Source organism: Salmo salar, chromosome ssa03 (genome assembly GCF_905237065.1).
Source record: "Salmo salar chromosome ssa03, Ssal_v3.1, whole genome shotgun sequence".
Classification (NCBI taxonomy): Eukaryota; Metazoa; Chordata; class Actinopteri; order Salmoniformes; family Salmonidae; genus Salmo; species Salmo salar.
The window spans coordinates 15268652-15294676 of record NC_059444.1 but is presented as its reverse complement, the minus strand read 5'-3'; the positions used below and the strand labels follow the sequence as shown (position 1 = coordinate 15294676).

At 41.2% G+C, this 26025-nt stretch overlaps 1 protein-coding gene across 7 annotated transcripts in view; it reads right to left on the bottom strand.

Moving 5' to 3' along the window:
• Positions 1-2102: 2102 nt before the first annotated feature.
• Positions 2103-26025, bottom strand: part of LOC106599005 (phosphatidylinositol 3-kinase regulatory subunit beta) — a 40947-nt gene continuing 17024 nt past the window's right edge. For all 7 annotated transcript variants that reach the window (XM_014190048.2, XM_045714538.1, XM_045714539.1 and 4 more), the window contains 14 exons: positions 23186-23278; positions 13302-13376; positions 12812-12949; positions 12164-12383; positions 11423-11508; positions 10995-11094; positions 10595-10693; positions 10008-10188; positions 9273-9398; positions 8644-8786; positions 8256-8432; positions 4923-4994; positions 3428-3601; positions 2103-2717 (listed from right to left, as the gene is read on the bottom strand). In XM_014190048.2, the coding sequence (XP_014045523.1) occupies positions 2534-2717; positions 3428-3601; positions 4923-4994; positions 8256-8432; positions 8644-8786; positions 9273-9398; positions 10008-10188; positions 10595-10693; positions 10995-11094; positions 11423-11508; positions 12164-12383; positions 12812-12949; positions 13302-13376; positions 23186-23278 (1868 nt within the window). In that variant the 3' untranslated portion in view covers positions 2103-2533. The remainder of the gene's footprint in view (positions 2718-3427; positions 3602-4922; positions 4995-8255; positions 8433-8643; positions 8787-9272; positions 9399-10007; positions 10189-10594; positions 10694-10994; positions 11095-11422; positions 11509-12163; positions 12384-12811; positions 12950-13301; positions 13377-23185; positions 23279-26025) is intronic.

Sequence of the window (26025 nt, the reverse complement as noted above, 5' to 3'; positions counted from 1 at the left end):
CAATGATGGTAGTCTCGGACTAAAGTATGTAGCGAACGACAGGGAAGCGGAAGAATTTAGTGCGGGTCGTCAGGCTATGACATTGGCAAATGCTTTTTAAACAAAGACTACAGTACACTGTGGCTCTGTCTACAGGAGAGAAGCTCTTCTGACAAAAAGACAAGAGCTAAGTAACACAGACAGAGAAGGCACTTCTTAACTTTGTGATTCATACTCTTTTATATCCCTCTCAAGGCACCCAACTAATGTCACTCTGAGTTTAATTCTTGTCTAGTCTTTTGGCCAAGAACTGTGCAAAGCACCATTAAACAGTACCAATGTATTTATCCTTAACATAATTTTTTGTCTCCAACCAACATTTGTACCATCTAATTTCCCATAACTAATTAACCAATCCAATTGCATGACTGTTCAATTGCAATATTTACGCATCATACTTAATCTGTATTACCAAAAGAGCGAATCACACTTTGAGCAAATTATCATGTTTAGAACTGCCCAAAAAGGAGTGGCCATCATTCTACAAATGTTCCCTCTTTCTCAACGAATCTAAATGCAGCATTTAAATCAAGTCACCAAATTTAAATCCTCGATATCCTCAGTTTCATTACATGATGTTTCTTTAAAGGGAAAATCCATTCAATAAAATTGATTCGATTTTTTTCTGTTGATACAGTCCTAAAAAATACCAAAGATAGTTTGAGTGGATTTTCCCTTTAAGTCAAGAATCAACCTTCAAATTTTGGCTGAAGTGTATTCACACAAACAAAGTCTATGCTATGGAAAAGGAATAGAAGCATTGGCAAAGTAAGTCCCTGAAGCCACATAACAAAAGTACTGCTCAGTACCCGTGGAGGGATTCACTCGACAGTGAGTGTGTCTGTAAATCTCCATGTATTCTTATTCACTTACTATTGTTTGTGCATTATACTGGTCTACGACATGAGACGTACACACTTAAAACAGCACGAGTACTAGGGCTAGTGTCTAGGTACTATCCAAAAGAAGGATTTACATGCATTCCGTACTTATAGAAAATCTCTCGAACCTCCGTGGTCATGCTCAAAACGGATCAGATATTTTTTTGCTACATGAAAGACATCCTTCATTTGGCTCAAGTTTAGCTGGATACTGTGCATCCTCCAGCAGTTTCCCCTGCGGGGGGACACAGTTGGAAAGGAAAGCATTCAATACTTTCTGTTTGCATGGTTATGTACAGCAAATACAGCTTTTAGACTGACAGTCACACTGCCTGTTACTGTCTGTAGATATATGGGTCATATAACAGCTTTCTACAATAATCTGTTTGTTTCTTATGTACAACAATGTTCTACAGCTCTGTGAATCAAGCTTGTGTCAAATAAAAACAACAGTCAAGCTCAAAGAGGAAGTACTGTGAGTCGTAGTAACGCTGTGACAAAAGCAAATGCTTGTGAGAATAACATTGTACTAGACAGGCTTCCTAGAGACTAATCCATACAGTACCGAGAGTTAAGATCCAATAGATTGATGCTCTGTGAGTATATTCATGTAGAAATAAAAACACCAAGAATACTAACAGTAATACCATAGTCAATTATGGCTACAGGCTATAGTATAAAAGAAAGCACTAGAAGCAGAGTTGGGGTCAATTCCATTTGAATTCCACTCAATTCAGAAAGTATATTAAATTCCAATGTAAAATGTTCCTCATTGAAAAGCATTAAAGATCATTGGAATTGGAATTTCAGTGTACTTCCTGAAATGACTGGAATATAAATGGAATTGACCCCAACCCTGACGAGAACAGAAATGTAGAAACGAGCATGGAGAGATTTCTCCACTAGCCATGATTAAACGAAAAAGGGAAACTTCAATCCCTTTAGAAACTGTATTCATCAATACACTATATATTTGATCTATTGTGAATATCATCTATATATTCACAATACACCAAATATATCACATCTCTTTTCATAAAGAATTTATATCTTACAACAAACTGGAGGAGAGCCCACGGCAGTTTCATGGAAATTGGACTTAAAAAACAATATCTATATATATATATATATTTCTAAAGCTGTAGTTTGCTCTCCCTCCCACCACCCACCCACCCACCCCACAGTCCCCTTCTTTCACAACACAGGCTTGTGGTCAATCAAGGCTCTCTATGGCACTTAAGCAAGCTTTTTATAGAATCTAATAGTTTGACCCTCCACCCCAGCCCTCCTTTTCAGCACCATGCATCTGAAAGCTGGCATCAACTTCCCTTTCCCCCCAAATCTATTCTACATCCAGTATCTTTACCCTCCAGCTTCCCGACTCTCTCCTTTCCTCTCTCACTCCTCTTGCTCTTCTAACTATGGTCTGAAAGCTTATATCATAACTGTGTGCTTATGTTGTTTTTCGTCTACGAACACGTCTATGTTTTTTGTCTCATGTTTACTGTGGCTGGTACTGTAGTACGTAGTGTGCTTGATTTGCCATGCTTTAGAAGCTCTGGTCTCCATTGGGGGTCATCATGCCACGCTGCCCCTCATCTGGGGTGCTGCTGCTAGGTCTGGGTGAGGACCGGGTAGGCCAGGGTTACATTCAGCTGGTCGTTGTGTTGGACCAGGGACTCATGCTTGTAGTGGAGCACCAGGTCCTTCAGGGAGCCGTAAAGGTTGTAGGGCTCGGCGAAGCCATAGCCTTTGTCCGTCTTGTAGATGACGCAGTGCTTGGCATCGCCATCCACACTGGGGGAGACACAGCGATTACAATTTTATGCAAACAAACAAACATAAAGATTTCCTTAGTAATTAAAAACCAAAACAACATTTTAGTTATACATTAGGGTTGGTCTGAAGACAAAAAATAAAGGAAATTCACAATCATCACAAGCCCCAACTTTACCCATGCGCTACCAAGGTTTTTCAGGGCACAGCTTTGACCTACTCCACACTGTAAAAACATCCTGTTGTTTTCACGGCAACTTACTGGTAGCCAGTTACCTGTAAGTTACTGTAAAAAAGGTACAATATATTATGTAAAATTCCAAAGCAACTGTAAAGTTTACAATGTACTGTTAAACCAAAGTTTCAATGGAATTTAAGGTTGAATACTGTACTTTATTTTTACAATAACTTACAGGTAACTGGCTGACAATAAGTTACAGTACAAACGACAGGATTGTTTTTACAGTGCAGTAGCTATATGGGTCTCCCCTTTGTTGTCTACTGGTGTCCCCTTAAATCAATGGCACAGTGTACAAATGTCATTTGAGGGGATGCCAACAACATCTATTTAAAATTGGCAAGTAAGAATAGGGATATAGTATGTGGTTTTAGTTACAACCACATACTATTTTCCTACTTGCCAATTTTAAATAGATCAACCCATCAATGAATAATCTTAGCTCTTTCAACTGACACAAAAGGACATGTAACACATTGAAATAAACACTCACACTACAGAGCAGGCATAGGAGCCCTTCTGCGTCTGGCTCTCTCGGATGAGGAAGGTGCCGTCACACTTGTCCCTCAGCAGCTCCTCTGCCTGGGTGCGCTTGATGTCGCCCATGTACCAGGTGCCGTCGTCGTGGTGGGGCGAGCCTTCGTCCTCCTCCACCAGCCAGTAGGAGCTGTAGGAGGGAGATAAAAAAAGAAAACATATTTAACCTTTATTTAATTAGGCAAGTTTAGTTAAGAACAAATTCTTATTTACAACGACGGCCTACCCCGGGCCAAACCCGGACGACGCTGGGCCAATTGTGCACCGCCCTTTTATTTTTTTACATTTTATTTCACCTTTATTTAACCAGGTAGGCCAGTTGAGAACAAGTTCTCATTTACAACTGCGACCTGGCTAAGATAAAGCAAAGCAGTGCGACACAAACAACAACACAGAGTTACACATGGAAAAAACAAGTGTACAGTCAATAACACAATAGAAAAAAAGAAAGTCTATATACAGTGTGTGCAAATGGCATAAGGAGGTAGGAAATAAATAGGCCATAGTAGCGAAGTTATTCACAATTTAGCAAATTAACACGAGTGATAAATGAGCAGATGATGATGTGCAAGTAGAGATGCTGGTGTGCAAAAGAGCAGAAAAGTAAATAAAAACAATATGGGGATGAGGTAGGTAGATTGGGTGGGCTATTTACAGATGGGCTATGTACAGCTGCAGCGATCGGTTAGCTGCTCAGATAGCTGATGTTTAAAGTTAGTGAGGGAAATATAAGTCTCCAGCTTCAGCAATTTTTGCAATTCATTCCAGTCACTGGCAGCAGAGAACTGAAAGGAAAGGCAGCCAACGGAGGCGTTGGCCCTATGGGACTCCCAATCATGGCCGGATGTGATGCAGCCTGGATTCGAACCAGGGAATGCAATGACGCCTCTTGCACTGAGATGCAGTGCCTTAGACCGCTGCGCCACTCGGGAGCCCAAAGATGGGGCGGTTAATGACTTATCGTCTTACTGGATGTCTTTCTAAATCCTTTATAACAGTTTTAGGTTTATTATTAGATGTATTTTGGTGCTGCGGACGTTTGGGGAGATGGTGCAGAGTTTAAAAGCCTTGGGGCCTTTTAGGGAAAGACAACATGATCATTGTCAGTGGGCAGAATTGGTTGCAATGATGTAACTATGTCGTCTTATAAAATTTATTTTCACAACCAGAATATGACATAAATTTGACGTCAATACAGAATATAAGGCAATAGTTTCAAATTCAACATTTACAGATGGCCAGATGTGTAAATGCCAGATGGGCTGGTTAATATTTTGCCTATTTCGGCCTGTCCAACAACTTTTTTTAAGCAAAATTATAATGGGGGTAAAATGGGCGGGTGTATTAGAAATGCCAGAGCCGATTTCTGGTTCCAGTCCGCTCCTGCCCATGTACGTAGCTCTTAACAAGCGATCTAATAACTTGTCAAACATTCCTTCTTCATCACTTACTCTTCTGCCTCGTTCTTTATGCCCAGCCATTCATTAATCTTCTTCTGCCTCGTCCCCTTCTGTGTCAACCATCTGCAAGACAAAAGAAAGAGAATTTGACTCCATTCCTCTTCAATTCAGTTCACAAATACTCATAGAAAAGAATAAGAAGCATAACATAGCATCATATAGCCTAGCATTGTATAGCCTAGCATTGTATAGCCTAGCATTGTATAGCCACCCAACCAACATGTCCAGGTGGGGAGCAACGGCTCTACATGGTTATCTTAGCTGGTACACATTTGGGTTGACCTTTTGGGCAAGACATGGAAAAACCGAGTGAATATGGTCAGGGTCTGTCTATGGGACCCAGTTGGGCCTACTACCAGGGTCGCACATGGGAAAACCCATGTGGACTATAACATGGGTCCTAAATGGGCCCTGAATCATTTTTCACATTGGCAATCTGGTGTTAGTTTTTCAGGAATTATGATTGGGACCCAATCGGGTTAACCATTTAAGTCACACACAGGCAAACCCATAGGTCCCAAATGGGCCCTTTACCATTTATAAAGGGGCTATCTGGTGTGAATATGGCCAGGGATTGTCTCTGGGACCCTGTTGGGCAGAGCACCTGGGTCATGCATTAGAAAACCTGTCCATGGAGAAAACCCCTGTGGGTTATAGTGTGGCTCCAAAATGGGCCCTGAATACTTTTTTAATGCGCTGTAAAAACGGCATCTAATGAAATGTAGAGAAGTTAAATTAACAAAGTTGTGTCAACATTTTCATGTTTGTGCGGGTTTAATTGTGACGTATTATATCATGCTGGTGAAATTCCTGTCAACATAATGTTTGCCTGAAAAGCCATTAGCTAGTGCGTGCTGTCACATTTTCTTTAAAGACTCATGCACATTCAATATTTTGAGGAGCAAGGGCATATGACGGAATTTCAAATTCGGGCGCTAAACCAAAGACTGTACAGTAAACATTGGGGTTCTAACTCCATGTCAAGGCAAGACAACGGGAGCTGGGAATCTACAAAGTGATTTGATCGGTAAGTGGAATGGACTATATGTGATGTTTTTTGTGTGGTTAGCTAGCTAATCAGTTTTGGTATTTTCTGATGTTGCCTGGCTGCAGACTTGTTATAACTAACGATGGCTAGCTAGCTAGCTAATGTTTGGCATTGTTTCTAGTAAGCTAGCTAACGCTATGTTTCTAACTCAAGACGAGCTGAAACAATGTGGCTAGCTAGCTCAAAAATCCTCCTTATTGTCGAGGTAGCTATCTAGGCGCGTCACGAACATACTAGCCCTTGGTTTATTGTTGAGCTAGTTCCTGTCAGTGTTGCCAACTCCTCAGTAAGGAAAGTAGCCATTGGCTGTCCTAAAAGTCGCTAAATGATGGCATCACCTAATTTGCATAACTGGCCATGTGCATGTAATTGTGATGGACGCTGTAGGAGAGGAATAACGTCGTGGGAGAGACAAAAAGTGAGTAAAAAACACCCTAAATATGTTTAGAAGTACAAATGAGCAAGCTGCAGAGAGTGGCACACACAGTGAATAAGAACCAGATATTTGAGGCCATACTCCTCCTTCAGCACTTTATGCACCCCATTGTTAATCCCCGTCATAACAGAGTCCCTATCCCCAGGAGTTTCTCTTTTTTAAGACAACACTTCTCGAGGAAAGCCTCAACAGCACGGGCTATAGATCTGGCATCTCCTCCCTCCAACTCAACAAGCCCCAGAAAAGTTTATACAATTGTCTGCTTGGTGTCACTTAAGTACCTTATCACAACCCCCAGGTACTTAGAAACACTTACATCCGTGGACTCATCGAGGAGGAGGCTGAAACGCTGGTCACCCACATCTGCGACCAACTTTTTCAGAAAGTATGGTGCTAGAACACCATTAATCATTTCTGTGCACTTTGAAGTAAGTGGGTAGCAGCAGTGGAGTCCGAGAAAGCAGCTCTACATGCTTCTCCAATGTGATCACATGCCAGCATGGAACAGTGTTCAGTGATAGCTAATGCCATGGTGGCCTCAGCCTTTTTTGCAGAGTAAATTTTTAAAACCATAAATGGCAGCTTGTTTTGGGTGGAACTGCTTAGCCTTTTGAGTATGTTTTTGAGTTGTCGTGTTTTTTTACATCACTAAGTTTGGTGTAGAAATCAGCCTTACAATACAGGCAGTATGCCCGTGTATCATCTCCTGCTCTGACTGCAGCTGGGAAGGACTGCTGCACGAGGACTGGGACGCCTGTGACTTCTTTGGGACGGGGATGGGGCCCACGAACGATACGTGCTTTCCCGTCAGAGTCTCCAATAACACCAGAAAAAGTCACTAGATTTGTCGCTAGTCGATTTTTTTGAAAATGTGTCGCTAGAGGGGTCTGAATAGTCGCTAAATATAGCGACAAAGTCGCTAAGTTGGCAACACTGGTTACTGTTAGCTAGCTCGTTTTGCATGGGAGCCAACAAAAATGGCTTGCTTGCTGAACAAGCTTGCGTTAGTAGTAAAGGAAACACTCATGATATGTTTGAACCACTTAGTTAACTATGTCGTTCTTTGTGAGTGTACATTTCTCAGTAGCTAATTATACGGCCCTCGCTGTATTTATCGGCCGTTGACTTACTCGGTCCAAGTTTCAAGCCATGTTAATTGCTACCCAGGCAAGTACAATCTGAATCAGAATGACGGCTGCCATTTTTCAGAATGCTGATGAATTGTTCAGGAATCGCTTGGCAAATGATTTGCGATTCACATGCTGTAATATGCTGGGAATGTATTTTTTTAAGTATTTTTTTGAGTGGAATCAATTTAAGGACTCAAGTGTTGTTTGTGGAATTTGTAGTAAAATTAAACTGAAATTAGAAAGTTGGCCTCCTACACTAACTGAACTAAAATTAATACCATGTTCAATTATTGAGCTAGCTAAAATTGGCTTGTTAGAACAGACTGTCCAGAAAACTGATTCTGAATGGTCCAAAATATTAAAGAGTCTTTCAAATGAAAAACAAATAAGGTTACTGTAGCCCTATAAAAATGGTATGGGGTCCACATGGCTGCGTTTATACAAGCAGTCCAATTCTGATCTTGCCCAATTATTGGCAAAAGAGCTGATCTGATTGGTCAAAAGACAAATTAGTGGAAAAAAGAAACAGAATTGGACTGCCTGTGTAAATGCAGCCATAAGGACCCATGTTGTAGCCCACGTGGGTTTTTTCCATGTCTATCCCATAAGGTTAACCCAACTAGGTTCTAGCTAAGAGTCCTTGGATAAAGACTGAATATAAATGTAAGGGCTGGGATAGTATAGCATCATACAGTATAGCGTTTTCTTACACCAGGTACTGGTCCCTGATCTTCCTTAGCTGCATGAGGTCTGGTTTCAGGCTGTTCATCCTCTTGTCGATCTCTCTGTTGTCGGTTGCCTGCTGTTTCAGGTCCTGCTCCAGCTTCCTCTTGCTGTCGTGGATCTCTGTCACCCGAGACTTCAGACGCTCCGAGTTGCTCTGGATCCTGAAGTGAGTGGGAAGAAAGCTCCATAACAGTTTTTGCTCTGAGGTTCATTTGTAGTGGTCTGGTTTGGTTTGACTGTTCTTTACAATACATTGACTGAATGTTGTTTTAAAATTGGCTTAAAATACATGCTACATACATACATAGGTACTAGTTTGATACAGGCTGTGGTATAAATACCCTTGTCACTATGAATAGGCAAAATGCTTACTTCTGGATCTCTTTGTCGTTGCCTTCACGTCGGAACTTCTCGATGGTCTCTTTGCTGTAGCGCTCCTGAGTCTCACACTGCTCTTCGAAGATCTTGATGGTCTCGTTGAAGGCCTCGATGGCCGTGCGCTTCATCTGGAGCTCCTGACAGAGACACAAAGGGGATCACCTCATGACAATTAGGAGGCATGTGATTTTCCATCATGCCGTTTTCACCAGTTCCTTCACATCATTGGTTACAGAGGAAGGATACAAAAAAGACAAATACAAGACAAATCGTTTTGTGACAGAGCTTGAGAGGGGTGGTCCAGAAGTCAGTAGTGTGGACTAATAGTTTCTATACAGTATAGTATGCCTACAGTATAGTAAAGCAATAAGGCCCGAGGGGGTGTGGTATATGGCCAATATATCACAGCTACGGGCTGTTTTTAAGCACGATGCAATGCAGAGTGCCAGGATACAGCCCTTAGCTGTGGTATATTGCCAATATGCCACGAACCCCCGAGGTGCCTTATTGCTATTATAAACTGGTTACCAACGTAATTAGAGCAGTAAAATAAATGTTTTGTCATACCCGCCAATCAGCATTCAGGGCTCGAACCACCCAGTTTATAATAAGCAATATAGGACCTGTGAGGTACGTGTGTACTCCTCGTAGAGCATGTCGTACTCCCAGCTCTTCTCCTGGTACTGCTCGTGGTACACCTTCAGCTGCTCGCCCACCGCCTCAGTGCTGTCCTCCTTCACCAGCTGCTCCTGAGGAGAAATGTTAGCCAGAGCCATATATTTAGAGAGTTGGGGCAACTTTTAAAACAGGACGTCATGTTAGTGCCTTTGAGCATTCCATTTATCCATTCATGACGAGAATCTTGAGCATAGCATTGTTAATAATTCAGAAAATTCAGTGAACTGCTATTGGTCAACATTGCCCATGGGGAGCTAACATGGCTGCCATGGAATGTAATGTCATGTAAATGGGTCATAATGCAGAAACCTCAATGTCCTAACTCTCTAAATATATGGTTCTCACGTCAGCCAACAGTCGGTGAGAATACTCACCAAGCAGCCACTCAGGATGCAATACAAATTCAAATACAGCAATACAAATTCAGCAGGAACTGTTTTCTCCATTTTGGCATCAAAAGTTCAATGAAAAGGCCATTCCAACTTGCATTCTAACTTAATTGCATTATCCAGGAACTTCAGATGCCTAAATGGCAACCCCTCAGATATTTCACAAATATCACCATAGTATCAATTACAGGAGGGTTTTGTGTAGCCTGAAGAGAGGTGGGCCAGCAAAAATACTTTTTTTTTCATTGACAATTGTATGTTGTTCAGTTGTTGTTCATGTAGTGTATGTACCTGCTGGAATTTGGAGACAGGGTAGAGGAGCCGGGTGTCCAGCTTGGCGTTGTACTGGGCCAGGGACTCATGGCGGTAGTGGTTGATGAGCTCCACCACCGTGATAAAGGTGAGAGGCTCTGAGAAGCCATAGCGACCTTCCCGGTGGCAGACCTTGATCAGCTTGTTGTTTCCGCCTTTCCTGTGGAACAGTTGAGAAATCAGTCTTAAGTCCTTTAGAAAGTAGTTGTAGTTCTTTCCTTAACGTTTTTTTACTCTGCTCTTTTTCAAATGTGAACCCAAGACATTTGACCTTTTTGGTCATTTAACAGATGCTCTTATCCAGAACGAATTACAGTAATGAGTGCATACATTTTAATACTGGTCCCCCCATGGGAATCAAACCCACAACCCTGGCGATGCAAGCGCCATGCTCTACCAACTGAGCTACAAGGGTCCCAAGTATCGCAATAGCAAACATTCCACATTCAAAAAGGAGATAGAAAATGATACACAGAATCAAGTATTCACAGAGGTTCAGGAATGGTAATGTTAATGGTCCTGTTGACATAACATGTATATATAATCTACTGGGGGCTGCCTCTCACCTGAGGGTCAGTGTGTACTCTCCCTCCAGTTTGCTGGAGGCGTCGCGGACCATGAACGTCCCGTCAGGGGTGTCTCTCATCTTCTCATTCACTTCCTCCCTGGGAACACAACGGCACAGTTAGAGGCAATTGGGAATTCATGAAAGCACCACATCCTTCACAATACAACTTAATCACTTGCACGCAATTATAATAGGCTGTTCAATGTGTGCAGAGTATCCTATACTACAATCCACAATAATGTTTACTATAATCCCGTTTTAATCCACCCAAAAATGCAGTACATTGGATAGATAAGTACTATAATCCTAAGTACTAAACTATAGGCCTACTATTTTGTTGATGTATTAAATGATTTCATTGATTTAGAAATGCTATTGTTACATGAATGGCTCTTTACCTGGAGATTTCACCCCAGTACCACTCCGAATCACTCAGTATGCTGCTCTCAGTCATGGCTGGAGTTGTAGCTTTGACCTTTACTGGCATGGCAGGTAAAGCTACACATAAACATAGACGCCCATTAGTTAGGAAAGGTTTTGACAAGCATCACAGTTGATTAATAGAATAAATGTAATTCAAACAAACAGATCCTGACACACGAAACAAACAACTTTTTGCCGGGAACATTTCATCAGTCTGTACTAATCAGCACTAACTCATTCAAATACCAAACAATTGCAAACTACCATTGCAAAACAATTGCAAACAAGTTGAGCCAACAGTAAATACATTCCATTCTAAAAACAGTATTTCCATCCATTCTAGCTTCTATATTAATTTCTATGGAGCCCTCCATTTTGAAGCACTGCATCTATCCATCTATACCTGGGTGCGGGACTTCCTGTCCCATGGCCATCTCCATCAGAAGCCTTTCCAGTGCCAGTGCAGGGAACTCCTCCCCCACCTCCCACCTGTCAATCAACAACGGCAGGGAGTCAGACACATGGTCATAGGATGTTCAGTCAACGGCAGGTCATTCAAACACATGGTGCTGTGCAGGGAGAGGAAAAGCACTCGACTGCAATCTGTAGTAACAGCATTTGGCCTTATGGATTTCATCTGGAGTCGCACGAGGGAGCGAGATCTAACGGTCACATCCTTTCACTCACCCAGTGACGTTGGAGCTCTCTTGTCTGTTTCACGAGGATATCGCTGTTATGTGGTAACTCAGCAATCTGACACAAAATGGCTGCTGTATATTACCAAGTTAGGTGCAAATACACAATGGTGGGGTTTGATGTTACAGTAGTTACCCAATACAATGTAAAGTGCTTTGAGACCTAGTGAAAAGCAACTAAAAATAAGCAATCTATTAAACTGCTTGCACACCGCACACACCACCAAACGCTGATTGAAAATGCCAAATTGGACAACAAACACCAACCAACACAGACGAGCGGCGTACACTGACCCAACTCTGTTTGTTGGTGTTTGTCTGGGTGATGTGAAAGTGGCTTTAGAACATTGTAAAAACAACCAACTTAAGAATGTTGAAGTGTGTTGGGCCTTGTTTACAGTGTGCAACCTCCTTTATTCTTATGTTAGATTAGGGATTCTCCTACTCACCCAGTGGCGGAGCTGGGCCGGATCAGCAGCGGCCCAAAGACCAGACCAAGGGTGTGAAGGTCCAGGCCATTAAGATGGGAGGTCTGGATCACCTTACCCAGGTGTGTGAGCAGGTAGTGCAGGGTGAGGTGGTGATGCAGGGGCATGCTGGTGGCCCTCTCCAGGACCAGGCTCAGCTCCCTGCCTCCACTGCTGCTCGCCGCCACAGCCTTGGACCAGTCTGTGGGAGGACGGACACCACATGTGTTACGGCAGCCCGTTACGCACACACAACCGCAAGTGCACACACAAACAGGAGCTCTCTCAACACACACACACAACACCCCCTTCTCTTTCTCTCATATGCAGACAGGCATGCAGGCACGCACACCGTCCCTGACATCACCAGGGACCAGGGTAGCAATATAAGTTACAACATTTCTGGGATGCCTGTGAATAGCTCATCCCCAGCACTCCACACTGGGCCTATTCCCTCAGGCAGGAGGGGGGCATGTGATTGACTCGCCATACAATTTATCTGTTTGCTCGTTCGGCTTCATGTGATTCTGTTACTTGCTATTGCCTGGGTCTGTTTCGTCGGGGCTGGGGATGGGTTGGTGGGGGGCACTGGTTGCGCACAAGCAGGGGTGAGTGAAATGTGGCATGTACCCGCGGCGCCCTGCTGCAGCACAGCCTGCAGGTCTGGGTAAACACCGGGGGGGATGACAGGGGACGGCAGCTCCCGCAGGTAGCGGAGTAAACACTCCGACACAGCGCCCACGTCACTACCAGGCCCCGACTCCACCTCTGGGGAAAGAGGTGAGAGAGAGAAACAGTCAGCGGGTCTGACCAAATGGATTTAATTAAATCAGATTTGTCACATGGAAATTCCCTAGAAAGCATTGGGAGCATTTTGACACGCATTGCATGATATTCATACATTTATATAGGATACTAGCAAGTTGTATCCAGTCATACACTGGGTGTGAGAAAAGTATGAACATGCATTATTTATACAAGTAGTACAAAGAAAATGTTGTCACTGCAAATATCCTCACAAATGTAAGTCAGTCAAAGCTCTTCATTTCAATGATTAATGACACATCACTACTAATTCTAACAGAACAAATACATCTGAAGAGTGATAATAATAACTCGCCCTCTCTCTGGCTCTGTGTTGGGCCATCTGAGGCAGATGCGAGACGTGTCCTGTACAGTGTCTTGCAGTCCAGACCTGCAGAAAAATCAAGATGATTTGAGACGTTAGCTCATCGTCCTTCTAAAAGAAACCCTCTACAGTGTGCATGGCAGACAGACAGGTCACATTAAATGTAAAGACCCTAGGGATGTGATTATGAATACACTCCGGGGAGCTAAGATGGAGGAAAGTGGAAGAGAGACATCTGTGTGGAAGAAACAGTCGAAAGACGTTTCAGTTTGAGGAACTGTTTTAGTCTACATCCCAAATGACACCGTATTCCCTTTATAGTGCTCTACTAAGTAATGCAGGGAATATGTAGGGAATAGGGTGTCGTTTGGTACACAGCTAGGTGATTCTTGCTAACTTGGTATTACTCTTGCTCAAGACAAAAATAATTTATTTTGTAATGGATAAAATCACAAATGATTGACTGTTAAATTAATCATCAGATTAATTTTTACATATTTCCCAAAACCTCGCAAAAAATACATCTCATTACCGTAACGCTTGTAAAGTAAGAAGGAAAAAAAACATTGGATGGTGAAAATGTTGCAAATTGGCTAGATAGAGAAGTTATTAGGGTGGCAGGTAGATAACATGTGTGGCATGTTCATAACCTTGATTTTTTTTATTTTCTGTTTTAAACTATTATTAATATTTAAAGTACATAAATATAGAGCAAATTACATTTTATGCACAGCTCAAATAATATGGATTCTGTAATATTATTCTAGAAATATTTTATCATTGATGCATTTTGGTAATGAGAGCCATGTTACGGTAGATGAGACCGCATTAAGGTAATGAGTAAATGGTACTACATTAAGAGCAAAAATATAATTTTGAACCATTTTAACCATCTGAAGAATGAACAACAAATGAATAATGAACACCACATCCCACATCCCACCCCCCTCCCAGTACTTCATGTTTTTTGTGTTCTTTAGGAGTTAACTCTGCCAGAGACTTAAGTCAATTTCTGTTTCGTTTTTTTGGTACATGTGAAATATGGAAATGATACCAAATTCAATTTCATGAGTCACTTACATACAGTCCCTCCCTATTTATCTAATTACATAAATAGCTAAACTCCATTAGTATGCAATTACAATGCAATAGCATGATTACTGTGTTACTAGTGTAGGCTAACTACAGTGTTACAACCAGTGCCTACAATAATGCTAATCACTAATGCTAATCGCTAACTAAATGCCACTTAGCTAAATAGCTACTAGCTAGGGCAAAGCAAACGTTAGCTCGAATACAGGTTGCTACCCATGTTGTAGATCAGCATGTTTGTGCAACGGCATGTTCTGAATCAGATAGTCAATTCTAAAAATGTTGTCTAAATGTTATTGAAATATGATTAGGATCCCCTGGGAAACACCGATCAACACGTTGGTTCCCACCCTTTCATAACTCCTACCTGGCTTTTTCCATTTGTTGTCATGCTAAACACCAACCATAGGATTAGAATAATCATTCTATCTCTATGATTCCAACAGTTCACTCAAATGTTTTGATATATAATCGCAAGTCAAATCGCGATCTTTGATTTAAAAATTGCCCATATCATGCAGCCCTACTAATAACCTGGTAACTTTACCAGTTTATGCAAACATTTTGTGGCACAGAAAGGAAAATGTATATCTTCTTCAGGAGATGCACGTTAAAAGTAAGTAGGTAGGCTATATATCTTAAAAATGTATTTTTTTGCTGCTTTTAAAATGTTGGCGGTGCTTCTAACTTTTCTACCAATGAAAAACAGTGCTACCAATGATTTTTTTTAATTTAGAGCCCAGGTTACAATACAGGTATAAAACCAATGTCATGTGCATTGTTACCAAACCTTTCTGTAAGGGCATAGGAGTCATCAATAACAATCACCCAACACACAGCTGGGTGATTCTTGCTAACTTGGTATTACTCTTGGTACATTTTGAAAAGACCCCACATTTTTGGGGGGAAATGGATAAACTACCATCTCAAAATCAGATAATTCTTTTTTTTTACACATTTTCTAAGACCACACACAAAATAAAATCTAATTACCATAATGCTTGTAAAGTTAGAAGAAGAAAAAAACATTGCACGGTGAAAATGTTACAAATAGTTTTAATTGCCTAAAGATACAGGAGAGTTATTACAAAACATTTTCATAAAAAAATATGACATTTTGATTAAGTATATTTTCATTTTAGCCAGTTCTCATTACCGTAACATAATGAGAACTGTACTCCTCAAGCAGCTCTGGATTTCTGTACAGTTGCTCTTTATGCTTCTCCACCGTATTTTTTGATGCAGTCCTCTTTCTTTCCTTACCTGCCAATCTTAATAACAAGATGTTTAGATTAAATCAGATTATGTTTATTAGACTACATTATTAAAACAACCCCTAAAAGGAGAATTACACAAAACAAATGTAGTTGGTCAGATGTTTCCATACCTCAAATGTAGTCGTAATTCACCCAAATTACATTGGCACATTGGTTTCCTTACCCTGTAAGCAGTTGATGGACAAGATAGCAATCCATGCTTTGATTTTGTTTAGCATTTATAGCACAAAACCAATGCAAGTGGATATCCCTGATAAGCAATTTCAAGTTCCATGTCCAAATCGTCCAAATCATCCCAAAGTGTAAAATGGATTGTATAGCTCAATAAAGTTATTTCAAGATGATTTTGAAATTAAATGTGAAAAATGCTAATTTCAAGGATATTCACTTACATTGGTTTTGTGCTATAAATGCAAGGAGACAGTGACCAGGTAAACAAAACCCAAGCATGGATTGCAGTCTTATCTCGTTCATAGACTGCTTACAGGGTAAGAAAACCAATATGTCAGTTGTGTGAACTATCCCTTTAAGTCCACATGCCAGGCCATTCATTGTGTAGCAGCATCTATATGCATGGTGTTGAGGCATACAGCTGGCTCTACACAAATCACTGGCATGGGGTGTGTATTTATCTTGTGAAAAGCCTGAGCTGGCATACACCCAAAACAGTTAGTAGAGATGCTGACTAATGGTGAGTAAACTGTAGGTTATACAAATAAATAGAGTCTCACACTTTATATAAGCTCCCAGTAATGTATTGGGTAAACCACCAACATTTCGGCATCAATGTTCCCTCTAAGCTAGCCCGAGACCGCCGCGCAGATCCCCCGGGAGAGAACTTCACTCAACTTTCTTGTACTGCATTCCTAGTCGATCGCCAAACATTTCTGTAAAAAAAAAAAAACGATGATAAAGCCTTGTGTTCCAATTGAAAAAAAAATAATAATTTAGTCTCGGGCTGTTGCCAGTAGGTGCACCCGATTCAGCTGCCTGAATCAGGTAATCAAACTGACATTTTGAACCATTTCATTTGTCTGAAGGCATAAACTCTGCCTTTCCGGCAGGCCCAGAGAGCAAATCATGTATAGTATAGGCTTACCACTGGCCAATCGGATGGCTCAGATGACCGTGTCTGCAGTAACGTAGCAGACATAAAAGAAAGCTACAACAAAGTTGATACTGTAAGATTTCAAAACGTTTAAAACCATGGCTAGAGAGAGACTGTCAACAAAAACAGCAAAGAGAAGCTGTTTTTATGAGTGCGTTGATGTTTAAAGTTCTTACTCAGCGCCGTCAACAAGCCATAAAATACGCATTCTTCCTATTTCCACTCAGCACTAAAACAAGCACTGCAACAGCAACGAATGAGTAGGAAAGTATCTATAGGCTTGAGGTTGATGTTATTATTAGCGGCTTGGGCCTTTTTTAATATCGAGAAATATTTCACTTTCTCTGTTCATAGGAGTAACAACATGAATTTGTGCATGAGGCAGAAATAATGCGGTGCGACTCGAGTTTTGCCATCAGTTGGAAGACGGTGTCACTTTTTGTCAGCGGAGTAAAGGGAGAGCAGAGGGATAGTAAGAAGCGAACCCTCAGTCTGCTGCTCTCTCCGTCCGCTGAGAGTGACCATCAGATGCAGGCACCGTCAGTAAAATAAAAAGCAAATGATTTAAATGCACAGTAACATTCAAAAGTTTGGACACACCTACTCATTCAAGGGTTTTTCTTTATTTGTACTATTTCCTACATTGTAGAATAATAGTGAAGACATAAAACTATGAAATAGCACATATGGAACCAAGTAGTAACCAAAAAGGGTGCAAAGCTGTCAAGGCAAAGCGTGGCTACTTTGAAGAATCTCAAATATAAAATATATATTTTTTGGGTTACTGCATGATTCCATGTGTTATTTCATAGTTTTGATGTCTTTACTATTATTCTATAATGTAGAAAATAGTACAAATAAAGAAAAACCCTTGAATGAGTAGGTGTGTCCAAACTTTAGACTGGTACTGTATGTAAATAAGATATTTCGGTTTTTAAGTTTTAATACATTTGTAGAATGTGAAATGTCAGAATAATAGTAGAGAGAATAATTTATTTCAGCTTTTTTTTCTTTCATCACATTCCCAGTGGGTCAGAAGTTTACATACACTCAATTAGTATTTGGTAGCATTGCCTTTAAATTGTTTAACTTGGATCAAACGTGTCGGGTAGCCTTCCACAAGCTTTCCCACAATAAGTTGGGTGAATTTTGGCCCATTCCTCCTGACAGAGCTGGTGTAACTGAGTCAGGTTTGTAGGCCTCCTTGCTCGCACACTCTTTTTCAGTTCTGCCCACAAATTTTCAATAGGATTGAGATCAGGGCTTTGTGATGGCCACTCTAATACCTTGACTTTGTTGTCCTTAAGTTATTTTGCCAAAAATTTTGGAAGTATGCTTTTTGGGGTCATTGTCCATTTGGAAGACCCATTTGCGACCAAGCTTTAACTTCCTGACTGATGTCTTGAGATGTTGCTTCAATACATCCACATAATTTTCCTCCCTCATGATGCCATCTATTTTGTGAAGTGCACCAGTCCCTCTTGCAGCAAAGCACCCCCACAACATGATGCTGCCACCCCAGTGCTTCATGGTTGGGATGGTGTTCTTCGGCTTGCAAGCATCCCCCTTTTTCCTCCAAACATAATGATGGTCATTATGGCCAAACAGTTTTATTTTTGTTTCATCAGACCAGAGGCCATTTCTCCAAAAAGTATGATCTTTGTCCCCATGTGCAGTTGCAAACCGTAGTCTGGCTTTTTTATGCCGGTTTTGGAGCAGTGGCTTCTTCCTTGCTGAGCGGCCTTTCAGGTTATGTCGATATAGGACTCCACTTACTGTGGATATAGATACTTTTGTACCTGTTTCCTCAAGCATCTTCACAAGGTCCTTTGCTGTTGTTCTGGGATTGATTTGCACTTTTCGCACCAAAGTATGTTCATCTCCAGGAGACAGAACGCATCTCCTTCCTGAGCGGTATGATGGCTGCGTGGTCCCATGGTGTTTATACGTGTGTTTGTACAGATGAACATGGTACCTTCAGGCCTTTAGAAATTGCTCTCAAGGAGACTTGTGGAGGTCTACAATTTTTTTTCTGAGGTCTTAGCTGATTTATTTTTATTTTCCCATGATGTCAAGTAAAGCACTGAGTTTGAAGGTAGGCCTTGAAATACATCCACAGGTACACCTCCAATTGACTCAAATGATATCAATTAGCCTATCAGAAGCTTCTAAAGCCATGACATAATTTTCTGGAATGTTCCAAGCTGTTTAAAGGCATCTTAGTGTAAGATTTTTTTAAAGTTTAATGTGCCTTTAAAAAGCCTTTAAATTATAAAATGGTAACTCAGTTTTTCCCTATCATTTTTTTTTTTGCAGTGGTGGGATTATGAAGGTTTATGGAAGCATGAGGGGTGGTGGTTGTTCAATTTTTTTTCTTCAGGTTTTCAAAAACATAAATAATTAATAGAAAAACACAATTGGATGTGCGAATATTGCATAAACCACATCAGGAGACAATTTTTTAGGTCCAAAAATATTTTATAAAATAAATCATTTTTTGTGTAGTTATTCTTTAATTCAAGTGTGCATGCACCTAGCACTGTTGTTTGGTTAGCAGTGTATCTGTTGCTCACATAGTGTGATGGAGTTACATTTTACATGCATCAGAAACAGTTATAATTACCCAACTTATAATTACCATAAGGCAACCATATGGCATGGTAATGAGAATTGGTCATTATGGTCATGAGAAGCCCTTAGCAAATTTAGCTAACAATGGCAGAAACCACTATGACTCAGCAAAAAGATTTACATCATCAATTCATGCTCTATTATACTGTAAATAGTTTATTCAATGTTTCTGCTCAAACATCAAGTATTATACAGTTGGGCCTCCCGAGTGGTGCAGTGGTCTAAGGCACTGCATCGCAGTTGCTAGCTGTGCCACTAGAGATCCTGGTTCGAGTCCAGGCTCTGTCACAGCGGGCCGCGACCGGGAGACCCATAGGGTGGCGCACAATTGGGCCAGCGTCGTCCGGGTTAGGGGAGGGTTTGGCCGGCAGGGATGTCCTTGTCCCATCGCGCTCTAGTGACTCCTGTGGCGGGCCGGGCACATGCACGCTGACACGGTCACCAGGTGTGCGGTGTTTCCTCCGACACATTGGTGTGGTTGGCTTCCGGGTTAAGTGGGCATTGTGTCAAAAAGCAGTGCGGCTTGGTTGGGTCGTGTTTCGGAGGACGCAAGACTGTAACTACCAATTGGAAACTGTGGAGAAAAAGGGGTAAAAAAAATATTGTTAAGTATTACACAGTTACGGTAATGATAATATAAAAAAAAAAAATGGGTCAATGGGGTGTACGAGGACTATTATCAAATTTAAACATAGTAATAGAGAAAAGACTAGCTTACCTTGTAGCCATCTTTGATCTTCTCTTCTTGGTAGTGCGTTATGGGCCGAATGTTATTAATGAAAAAAACTGTACTTTGTAAAGGAACTTGAAGAAATGCTAAACACGTGATCATTTTTTGGTGTAAAATATGACTCATTTGTAATGTGAATACCCAGAAACAATAACGGTCTTTGAATATGTATCACTTTAAACAACATTTAATTGATTTTAATTAAATATGCTAGTTATTTTATAAATGAAATGCATGTAAAGTCCTACAAAATGTACATTACAGTAATGAGATTGAGTAATATATTTAATTTAAAAAAAAACTAAAATAAGATTTTAGCCTAAAACAAGTTAAAGAGCCAGAAACCAAGCATAGTGAGCATTAATATGTGAAATTGACACGTCTGTCCAACACGTATATATTGTACTTTATACAATTTTGTGGTATTGGGTAGAGTGGGACGAAAGGTGTGTGTGCCCCACCTTTGTGCCTGTGCATGGCTGTGTGTGCACGGTTATTTGTGTGTGTGCACGGTTATTTGTTTGTGTGCACGTCTCTGTGTGTGTCCGTGTATGTATGTAGGGGAAAACTGGGACAAAAGGAACACGTTTTTTCCCTCTAATTACTCAGATCTATGCAGTTAGTGATACCATATCTCATGACAAACAACTTATATGTCTACCATTAGCAACTGTAATTTTGAAGTAGTTTCGCGAGCCAATGCTAACTAGCATTAGCACAATGAAGAAGTCGAGTAGATACGCGAAACTCTAACTTCCTTCATACTGAGCATAGACAAATAAAAATGGTATCCACAAGTTCATCTGACTCTGGGGAAGTACTGTAGATAAAGGGCCTCATTGCCAAAATCCCGAAGTATCCCTTTAAATGGGAATGTAGAGTATGTTTTTCACCATTTTCAATGATTATGCAGGTGCGCTCCAGCTGTCCTTGGCGCACTCCTCGTGTCTTGATAGAATTGTAAAACATTATTCTCTTCACAACTTCACAAACGGCAAACTCATCATGCTTATCACATTTCCATGGCTTGACACATGGTATTCAACCCCAGAATCATAAATATATTTTTTACCATTAACCTGTCGACAAAAGCTTATGCGAGAAGCTGATCGATCAAGTCAATTAATTAAGGCATCATTCTAATGATGTCATATAATTTTCAAACATTCTGTCATTTGTTGAGATTATGCTAACATTTTAAAAGCAATATGAACTAGAGGAGACAATGGCCTGTGATTAAACGTTTATTTTATTTCAGGTCCCTCAGTTAACATTGTGTTACTTTCGTCCCACCCGTCTCTCCTGTAATTTCTCCCAGGCTAAGACCCAAGACTAGCTGGCATGATACTTGAAACCTATGATGGGTTAAGAAAATTACATTGTTGCAACCTTAAACTAAACACCTCTACAACCAACCTTTCCAACCAACCTTTCCAGGTCCGTTTTTTTTTACTTACAGAAACATGTTTTGTAGATAACTGGGCAAAACATTGTCGGCATTGGGCTGTTTTTTTTTTGCAGGGAGCTTGTCCTCCGCATTAGGAACGGGCTGACTTCACTACATCATTCTAGCATCAGTGTCATCTGAGAAAATGGCCGTGTTATTTCGCCCTTTGTTACTTTAGTCCCGGCTCTCCCCTACGCGCACTGAAACTGTGAATGAAGACCTCGTCCTGAGTGGTGTTAGTTGGTAATACAGTGTGAATGAAGACAGTCCTCCTGAGTGGTGTTAACCTCTCTAGCGTAGGGGGCAGTATTTTCACATCCGGATGAAAAGCGTGCCCAAAGTAAACTGCCTGCTACTCAGGCCCAGAAACTAGGATATGTGTGTTATTAGTAGATTTGGATATGATGTCTGTGAGTATAACAGAACTTATTTGGCAGGTGAAACCCCGAGGACAAACCATCCAGGGGCAAAAGAATTTGAGGTCACTCTTTTCAATGAGTTTTCTATGGGGATCTAGATTTCTAAGGCTCTTGCTTGCAGTTCCTATCGCTTCCACTAGATGCCAACAGTCTTTAGAAATTGGTTGAATGTTTTTCCTTTGTGTAATGAAGAAGTAGGGCAGTTCAGAATGAGGGTCAAGTGAAGTGTACTGTTTGTTAGAGGCGCATGACCTGAAAGCACGCTCCACTTTGTTTTTGTCCGGTATTGAACGCAGTTTATCCCGTCTTAAATTTGATCGATTATTTACGTAAAAAAAGACCTAAAGTTGTATTAGGAAAGTTGTTTGAAATCTTTGGACAAAGATTACAGGTAACTTATTAGATATTTTGTAGTCATGTTGCACGAGTTGGAAGCGGTGTTTTTCTGGATCAAACACGCCAAATAAATGGACATTTTGGATATACAACGACAGAATTAATCAAACAAAAGGACCATTTGTGATGTTTATGGGACATATTGGAGTGCCAACAGAAGAGGCTCTTCAAAGGCAAGGCATGAATTATATTGTTATTTCTGAGTTTTGTGTCGCGCCTGGCAGGATGAAATATGATTGTCTGTGTTTGTTTGATGGGGTGCTGTCCTCAGATAATAGCATGGTTTGCTTTCGCCGTAAAGCCTTTTTGAAAACTGACACCGTGGCTGGATTAACAAGAAGTCAAGCTTAAGTTTGACATATTGCTTGTGTATTTTCAAGAATGTTAAATATTTACAATTCTGTAGTTTGAATTTGGCGCCCTGCACTTTCACTGGATGTTGGTCAGGTGGGACGGTAGCATCCCATCTAGCCTAGAGAGGTTAATTGGTAATACAGTGTGAATGAAGACCACTGTCCTGCATGACACCATGAGCACACAGGTGAGAATAAATATCAGGGACAAATAAACACTACAGTATTGGCTGTATAGTGCAGTCTGAGCAGATATGAGACTGGTTTTGGACTAACGGAATACTACCTGAATAATATCATGTATTCCCATTGTGCCTCTCCTCTGAAAGGCGACTACTAGGATACCGCTGTATATTTCTATTTACTGTGTATGTATGTTAATGTTTGCGTTGTGTTGCATTGCCTTGTGTGTGAGTGCGTACCTTTCTTCTCAATGGCATCCACTAGGTTCACCAGGGTAGGGGGAGCAGTTTCTGGTGGTGTGAACTGCTCGGTCAAATCCAGAAGAGAAACAGCTGAAACAACAACACAAACCATGGTTATATTTTCTGGAAAAACCTTAAAAATTAGATTCCAGAAGGCCTCCATTGACAGAGCGCTGCACTACCGGACTATCGCTTGTCCTTTAAAATGTGAATGCATGTGCTTTTCATTTCATATTTGCTCAAGGAAGACCACATATCCCATAAACAGCAGTTGGAGGCAGCCAAAAACACTATTGTCTAGACTCCAGAGACTGAGTCCCTTATACATTACATTTACATTGTCCAAAAATAGAAATAATCCCAGACAAGCAATGTACCATTGAGAAAGGAAAGGGGCTTAGTGAACAGAAAGACGATACACAACCAGAGCCAGCCGGTCTGTTGAGGGACAAAAACTTTTCACCTCACCACAACTACCCCATACAGTAAATCAAACATCTTTTCAGTCACAGAGGGAGAGCGAGGTAGAGAGTGAGGGAGGGCTAACAGAGAGAAAAAGAGATCCCATTTCCCTTCACTCTCCTCGCTCTCCTTTTCCACCCCTCCAGTCATTTCTCTGCGTTTGTTTCGCCTTGGCCCTTTGCCTGAGTGGAGCACAATAAAGGATTTAATCAAAAGCCCTGTGTCCGGCTGCCAGGGCCTCCTTTTCGGGCCCACCGCACCCGAGGCCAGTGCTTTGCAGCCTCCTTCTCCTGGCAGTGCACGGCTGAACCGCGGCTGATTATTGATTTGGGGAGTTCAGACGAAAGCGCAGCGTCAGCACATTCTGCACCTCTCTAGCTCTCTCCCTCTATCCGTTGCACGTTAAACATGGGAACTCCTTTTCCGGAGTGATGAGCGGTAATAGCCTGTGCTAGCATGCAGCAGCAGTGTCCATTTTTGGTGGGTTGATTTTCGCAGGGGCAGACTTAGCAATTTCAAAATGCCGTTGAGGGGACCCTCCCCCGCACAATTGAAAATGTTTATTTCATCTATGTTTTTAATTTCAGTAACTCAAAAAAAAAAATATATATATAGGCCATGTAAACAACTTTACATGGGGGGAAGGCAGCTGGGGCTCAATTTCAATTGACTCCTTTCAGAAGTCCACCCATGCATGGTCGGACTCTAGCAGCAGTTGCTCAGTTGTCATAATGTTCTTCCCACCAATAGGTATTCTCGTATCTGGTAAGGAAATAGTTCAATAATAAAGGAAATAAATACCTATCGATAAATACAGACTATGCAAGTCATACTAAAATCAAGTAGTTATTCTTTTTAACAGCATAGTACAGTGAATATTCAATTCAACAGGACTGAAGGCAATCCACAGACATGCAGTCTAGCATGGAACTAATATGCACTTGGGGTTGGGGTGGGCCGCAGCCAATAAAATAGGGAAATCAAATCCAATAGGCAAAAATATAGACTATAAAAACCACAAAACAAATGTATTCCAATACTTTGGAGGTGGGTGGCAGGAGAATCAAATGCCATATACTCCTCCAGAAGAATAACTCTACCATCCCTCGCTCTGTCACACACACGCTCAGAGTAGCTTGGGTTTTTGTGCAAATGAGGGGGCGGGTGGGGTGGGGGGGACAGCTGTGGCCCTGGAGTCATCTTTGGGTTTTTGGAGAGAGCACCAACTCATCATTACTCAATTAGAACCACCTCGGCGGTCTGTGTGCTGGCAGGCAGGCCTGCGACTCAACATGTCATGGAGAGAGAGGCAAATGGAGAGAGAGCAGAGAGAGAACACAGACAGACAGAGACAAAGAGAGAACAGATGGAGAGAGGGAGAGAGCAGTATAATCATGTGATAACCGTAACCAGCTTTATTCACGCTGGGATGGGCCGTCTGTGTGGAAGTTTAATGGTCTGTTTTGGTTAGGGCTGTTGCGGTCATGACATTTTGTCAACCGGTGATTGTCACGCAAATAACTACCGGCCTCACAGTAATTGACCGTTAATTAACATAAAAACATTTAGCATCTCCTGGCTTCAACGCATAGTTTACAAGCCACTAATGCAGACATTTGGAACATCCACATCTGAAAATGTCTAAGAAATCCATGTAATATAGCCTACACCATCACAATGAATCCATGATTAATTTTAGACAGGTCTAAAGAAACATGCTATGAAGAACAGAACAGAATAGCATACTCTGAGTTGTCCTTATGTTAGGCCCTGATCTGGCTACACTAGTTCATTTAGACAAGATTTTCTTAGAATTACGTGGCATTATTTTATAGTATGAATAACACAATTGAACATAGCTGAATAAAATAGAAATGATATTGTCTCCAAACGATTTGAGGGAGTGGGCACATCGGCTATTCTGTGTTCAGCAGTTACCAAAGAAACAGGTCCTCCTATATGCTTAATTTAGAGTTATTTATGTAACATTAGTTGTGATACAAATGTTGGGCTATATGGTGCTGCATGATGCCACTCTAATGATGATTTGAAAAAAAAATCAGATGAAAGGCATGAGCTCTGGTTTGCTTTTTGCGCAGGCTGTACACACTTCATCAGTCTCTCATTCACAATTTGAGAAGAACTTGATACTGTCTCAAATTTCCCGGCTGCATCCACTTTGTGTGGTTGTAATGCCCCTCCCCCCCAGAAATCCATGCCTTTTGCGACCAGTGGCCGTCGTGCCCTTGGGCTGAATACTCAATCATCAAGTTTGCAGACGACAACAGTAGTAGGCCTGATTACCAACAATGATGAGAAAGCCTACAGGGAGGAGGTAAGGGTCCTGGCAGAGTCGTGCCAGGAAAATAATCTCT